The following is a 6,476-nucleotide window of genomic DNA, read 5'->3' as shown; positions in this document are numbered from 1 at the left end:
TTTTCACTGTAAACTCTTGGGCTGCAAACTCCAGAAGAAATGAACCTTTTTGTTGAAATCAAGGGGATGATGCACAGATGGTTTCCAGCGTCTGCAAGCTGGTGGCTGATTCTTGGCATTGCTGCACTTCTCACTCATGGCACTCCTTTGACTTATAATCCTCGTGGAGCAAAATGACTATGAAAGAATTAAAGGGCAGGTGGAAGGATGGAAGTACACTAATTCTATTGTCTGAGATTATTTTCCTGATATAAGGAAAATATGTGTATTTTACTTGAAAATCCACCCATCTGGGTTTATTGAAGATATGTATGTTCTAGCAGCAGTAGGTCTGAGCTTTGGTATTAGAGTATAGACTCAAGCTAGTTAAGGGTTTGTGTGTGTGTTTAAATATTGTCGGTTATTTCCTTTCTGCTGCAGTCCTCACCGGCCCGCCGCCCCCCCCCCCCCGTATTGTTTCCCTGCACAGAAGTTGAGTACTGGTTTTTAACCAGTCTTGGTCCTCTTTTAGGATACTTACCAAAATCATGTAAAATAAGAATTAATGACTACTACCTTCAATCAGTAGCATTGGATACCAGCAGAGAGTACCTTTCATTAAAAGAACATTAAAAAAATCCCACATGCTATGGACTGGAGAGATAGTACACTGGGTAGGACACTTGCCTTGCACATGACAAACCTGGTACCCCATATGGCTCCCCAAACCCGCCAAGAGTGATCCCTGAGTGTAGCACAGGAGAGTGAGTCCTGAGCATCTTCAAGTTGACCCTCAAACGAACAAAGCCAACTAACCAACCAAACAAACAAACAAAGCCAAAACAAAAACACATGCCAGTATCTAGGGGTAAATAGACTCCCTGGAGTGAATATCTTACAGTTGCTCATATCAAATCAGCTGTAGAAACCTTGGTAATGTTTCCCAAATGTCACATACAGTGACTATGCACAAGCTTGAATAAGTATTCAGGTGACTGTGCTTTATTTCCAGATATCCTGATTTACTTGAGAGAATGTTTGTGTTTATAAGTACTCATGAATTTCATTAAAATGTTGTGTGTGTTTTTAATCTTGTTTGTAAAAGTTATTTCAATTTCATGTTTCAGGTGAGTTCCAAGCCCCAGTGGCAGCAGGCACCTCCATCGTTCCATTTTAGCATAAAGCAGGATGAAGCTATTCCAGAAGCGTATACTGCTAAAAATGAACAGTCATATAGTAAGAACATTAGTATTATAATTAAGATTTAAGGGAATTTCTAGAGGAGAAAAAAATCACAGGACATCTAGTTGATAGAGTAGAAGAATAGACATGTGCTTATATCACTGTCACTGTCACTGTCATTGTCATTGTTATCCCATTGCTCATCGATTTGCTCGAGCGAGCAGGCACCAGTAACGTCTCCATGGTGAGACTTGTTGCTACTGTTTTTGGCATATCGAATACGCCACGGGTAGCTTGCCGTGCTCTGCCGTGCGGGCGAGATACTTTTGGTAGCTTGCTGGGCTCTCTGAGAGGGGCGGCGGAATCAAACCGGGGTTGGCCGTGTGCAAGGCGAATGCCCTATCCACTGGCTATTGCTCTGCCCAAAATAAAATTAAAAAAATAAATAAATGAAATATTTTATTTTTAGAAATTAATATAAATTGTAATATAGGAAGCTAAAAATATGAGAAACCTAAAAATAATTAACTCCAAGTTTCAATTATTGGTGTTTTGTTATTGTGATTTTCCTTTCCTAAGTAAAACAAGGAATTTATAAAAAAAATTCATCATATAAACAAACTTACTTCATTTTTTATGCTGTGCCAAAGCTTGTTCTAAATCAAGGGGTAATTATATAATGAGATCACTTCGAGTAAACATGAGTTATTACACAGAGGATAATCTCTGTGTAAAATGTACTTTAGTACATGTACTTTCAAGCAAGGCACAGTAATGTGGTTTTGGAATTTATTTCAAAAACCCAGATTTATGTTGTTATTGTTCAGCTTCAGTTTAAAAATACAGAAACATAAAATTTTCATATAGGCACACAATCGTTTAAAACAGTAAGATCTCTGGCACTGCTAAAATGCACTTTCAAGATTTCTTTTGTTGTAAGAATAATGAAGGGTACGATTCAAACAAATGTCGGCCACAATTCCAGCTTTGACCTTTAATAACAACGTAACCCCGGGATAAATTACTATGTCTGAGCTCATTCCCGTAAAATGTGGCCAATAATCCCGAATTTGCAGGGTTGCTGGGGGAGCGCCGAGCAGGACCCAGGCACGCGGGTGGCACGCCCTGGACAACGGCTCTTTCAGTGCAGGGCTGCTCTCTCCGTGGGGCTGCGATGGCTCCACTCCCGGAGACTCGCCCTGCTGTCCCACAGCAACACTTCCCGCGCTCACTCTTCCTGGAGAAATCACTGAAGGCGCTCGACAAAACTTACTAAATACATACAAGAGGGAAATACTCAAGGAATTTTAAAAAAAGTGAAATAAAAGTCTTGTTGAAGGAGAATGTGTGTGTGTATGTGTCTGTGAGACAGACAGACAGACAGACAGACAGACAGAGACAGAGACACACACAGAGGAGAGACAGACAGACAGAGAAGGCCAAAAGTAAGGGGATTCACGCCCGAGAAATGCTGATGGCACAGGATGGTGCTGTCAAGTGAAGGGACGTCAAGAGCCCAGAGTCAATTGGGCCCGAGCAATAGGCAGGGGAGTGGGGTGCTCGCCTTGCATGCGGCCGATGCAGATTCGATTCCTGACACCCCATATGGTCCACTGAGCTCAGAGCCAGGAGTAAAAGCCCTGAGCACCCCCGGGTGTTACCCAAAACTAAAGAAAAAGAAAAAAGAAGAACCCAGAGTTGCATGTGGGCAACTCAGAGTGGACTGTACCTCACGGTATTTTTGGTTCTGTGCTACCCCCATCTATGTTCAGGGCTTACTCCTGGCCCTGCACTCATTCATCATATAAACAGACTTGCAAGGCTGACCCATTCCTGGTGGGTTCACGGAAGTGCCAGGGGTGATAGGGATTGAACATGGGTCAGTTTGAGTGCATGGCAAATGCCCTGCCCCCTGTACTATCTATCGCTCTGTCCCTCACTTTTAGAATATTTTACTAAAAAAAACTATTAATAGGTATTATTGATCAGAATAATTAAATATTAATGGACTGGATCTATAGCACAGTGGGTAGGGCATTTGCTTTGCACGAGGCTGACCCGGGTTTGATTCCTCCGTCCCTCTCGGAGAGCCCGACAAGCTACCGAGAGTATCCCGCCCACATAGCAGAGCCTGGCAAGCTCTCCGTGGTGTATTCGATATGCCAAAAACAGTAACAAGTCTCACAATGGAGACGTTACTGGTGCCCACTTGAACAAATCGATGAGCAACGGGATGACAGTGCTACCGTACTAATGTTAAATAGGAATAGTTACTATTAGAATTTTTTTTTTTTTTACTTTTTGGGCCACACCTGGCAATGCTCAGGGGTTACTCTTGCTCGTACTCAGGAATTACTCCTGGTGGTGCTCAGGGGACGCTATGGGATGACACAGATTAAACCTGGGTCAACCATGAGCAAGGCAAATGTACTATTGCTTCACTGTTGCTCCAGCCCCAAGATGTGGCTATATTTTTTAAAAAATCCTAACAATAAAGAAAGAATTACAAACCAACCCATTACAATAGCGTTCACATTTCACTCTGCACAGGGGGCTCAAGCCTGGACTGGGAATGGTTCTCTCAGGCACAGTGTTACTAGCTCCACGCAGCTCCTGGAGGGGTTTGAGTCTGCAATTTCTCCTTTCCTGAACTTTGCAAGCTAAACTTTCCTTGGATAGCTGCTGTTTTCTTTTTAGAAGCTGAATCTGCATTTGTTTGCTAGAACAGGAAAATACAATGAAAGCAAGCACTGTTATACAATCAAATGTGTAATAACTTTAAAAAAAATTACCTGATGGAATATAGGCTCCTTTACCTTAAGGTACACCTGAAAGAGTAAAAGAAACAAATGTGAATGGCATGTACTGAGGGAGGGAAAGGAAACCTATTACAGGCTGGGGAGATTCCCTCACAAAGGACCTGCCTGAAGTATGAGACTCCAAGTTCGATCCCTGGCACTGTCCCACAGGATCACTGAACGTGATTTCAGTACCTGGAAACCATGTATAATGATCCCCCTCCCCCCCAACGAACACTGCGACCAAATGTGTACTGACACCACAATTAAGAGTCCAACATGGCAGGGGTGGGGGGATGCTGTCTACAGATAATTCAACAAAGTGTGTGCACCTCTTGGTGACTGCAACAGCAATGACAGCAAAAAAATAAAAAGAAAGGAGAAGGGGAATATAAGTTTTTAATTTAAAAGAAAAAAGAGGGACCCTCTGCGCCTAAAGACTTTGATTCCAGAGGCCGTGTAAACCATTTTGGCATCCAGCGCAGCTTCTTACAGCAATGCACTGGGACTGTGAGCTGGGCTACAACTCCGCGCTGCCCGGGGATGGATCTTTCCTCTCCACCCTGTTTTTCTGCATGGAAAATGGTGGCAGCAACAATATCCACATGGCAAGAGCCACCTTCTAAGACTCCTAACCCAGAGGTATACGGTTTTTACACTTTGGGGCTCCTAGGCAATCATGGGAAGTGGGTGTTACTGGCACGCCCTCGGCCCAGATAAATCCGGAGCTACTGAGAGCAAAACGGACCCTCTGCTCCTAAAGACTTTGATTCCAGAGGTCTTCTAACCCATTTTGGCATCCAGAGCAGCTTCTTACAGCAATGCACTGGGACTGTGAGCTGGGGTATGCAATTTCTGGCAGAATTTTCCCTGGACTTTATACAGAATTCCAAAACCGCGTGACTTAACATCGCTTAATTGTCAGCAATGTGAAATGGTTCCTTTTTAGCAGGTCTGACTTTGGGGGGAAACTCCAAACAATAACAGTAAGTTTTTTGTTGAAATATTGAAGGTAATCAAAGTAGCAGCCATATCTCTAGACTGTGAACTAAACAATAGCCCCACGCTGGCCGAGAAGAGGAAATATCCCTCTTTCCCGGTTGTTTCCCATTTTCGGGGAGAAACGCGGCATGGTGTCCACCATACTATGAGGCACGGGAAGGGGGATGAGGAAAAAAAAAAGGAAAAGGAAAAAGAAAACAAAAAGAGTTATGTACTTGGAGCAGTGGGGCTACATATCTCTTCATTCTCAGCAATGGAAAACTAATTATCAAATGCTTCCTTGGTAGTAGGGCTGTCTTTCTTCGGGGGAAACTCCAACAAGAATAGTGAGTTTTGTGTTGAAATATGGAATGTAATCAAGGTAAAGAGAAAATGAAGTGAAATTCATCAGTTATGCAGTTGGGGGTGGGGGGCGGGGGCGGGAGGTATACTGGGATTTTTGGTGGTGGAATATGGGCACTGGTGAAGGGATGGGTGTTTGAATATTGTATAACTGAGACATAAGCCTGAGAACTTTGTAACTTTCCACATGGTGATTCAATTAAAAAAAAAGAGAGAGAGAAAAGAAAAACAGGAAGTCCACCTCAACATCTCTGCAAATACTGAACCTGCTCTATGTCCCTAATTTTGCCACTGAGGCTTGAGTCTGGCCATATAGTTCAGGTCAGATTAGATGATGCCATGGAAGGGCGAATACCTAAGGGGTGGGGATGGGAAGGGAGGGAACAACACCTCAGTGCTAAGTTATCACAAGAAACGAGTGTTTCAAGCTGTGGGGTACAGTTCTAACCTCTCACCTCTAACCTCTAACCTCTCAACCTCTGCAACTGCTTTAAGGACGGGCAAAGATGCAGACACTCAAGAGGGCTAACAAGTCACTTCTCTGACAATTTAGTGGTAGGCTGGTATTATGACAGCAAGCCCACCACACACAGAGGCAGGAGACACATCGCAAAACCCTTCCACTTATTTGTTGGACGACTTAAGCACGACACTTAGCAAAAAGTCTCATTTTGGGAATAAGTGGCAAGGGGAAAAAAGCGAAGATAGTGAAGTGTCTGGCATATAACATGCTCAATAAGTGAAAACATTCTACATTTGTTTCCTGCCTTTTTCTGCTTCATGAAACTCCTACCTCACTTAGACGCAGTCCCAGTTATAAAAACCCTAAGTTTGGGTTTTACTGCCCCATGGGTGACTAAGCCCAATGCCAAGGGAGGGATCCAAATCCAAAAGCTTTTCCCCACAAAACTTTCTTTTGTGGCTGCCACACCTGGATGTGCTCGGGGCTCAATCTTGACTCTGAGATTGGGGGTCACTTCTTATGGGGTTAGGGTGACCATGTGTGGTGCCAGAATTCAAATAGGTTCACTGAGTGCAAGACAAGCACCTTACCCGCCGTACCATCCATCACTCCTCCTGCCCCCCAATTCAAACGCTAACCTTGAAATGATTTCCACCACTTACAAGACACATCCAAATGTCAGAGTCTCCCTGATGTGCCTTCCTGGTGGC

At 43.6% G+C, this 6,476-nt stretch overlaps 1 protein-coding gene across 1 annotated transcript in view; it reads right to left on the bottom strand.

Annotated features, from left to right (window-relative positions):
* The window catches only part of ACER3 (alkaline ceramidase 3), a 129,726-nt gene that overhangs the window by 44,343 nt on the left and 78,907 nt on the right, over nucleotides 1-6,476 (bottom strand). The window contains exon 6 of the mRNA XM_055122059.1: nucleotides 3,954-3,989. Within this exon, the coding sequence (XP_054978034.1) occupies nucleotides 3,954-3,989 (36 nt within the window). The remainder of the gene's footprint in view (nucleotides 1-3,953; nucleotides 3,990-6,476) is intronic.

Source organism: Sorex araneus, chromosome X (assembly GCF_027595985.1).
Source record: "Sorex araneus isolate mSorAra2 chromosome X, mSorAra2.pri, whole genome shotgun sequence".
Taxonomy (NCBI): Eukaryota; Metazoa; Chordata; class Mammalia; order Eulipotyphla; family Soricidae; genus Sorex; species Sorex araneus.
This window is presented reverse-complemented; position numbering and strand designations above follow the sequence as displayed.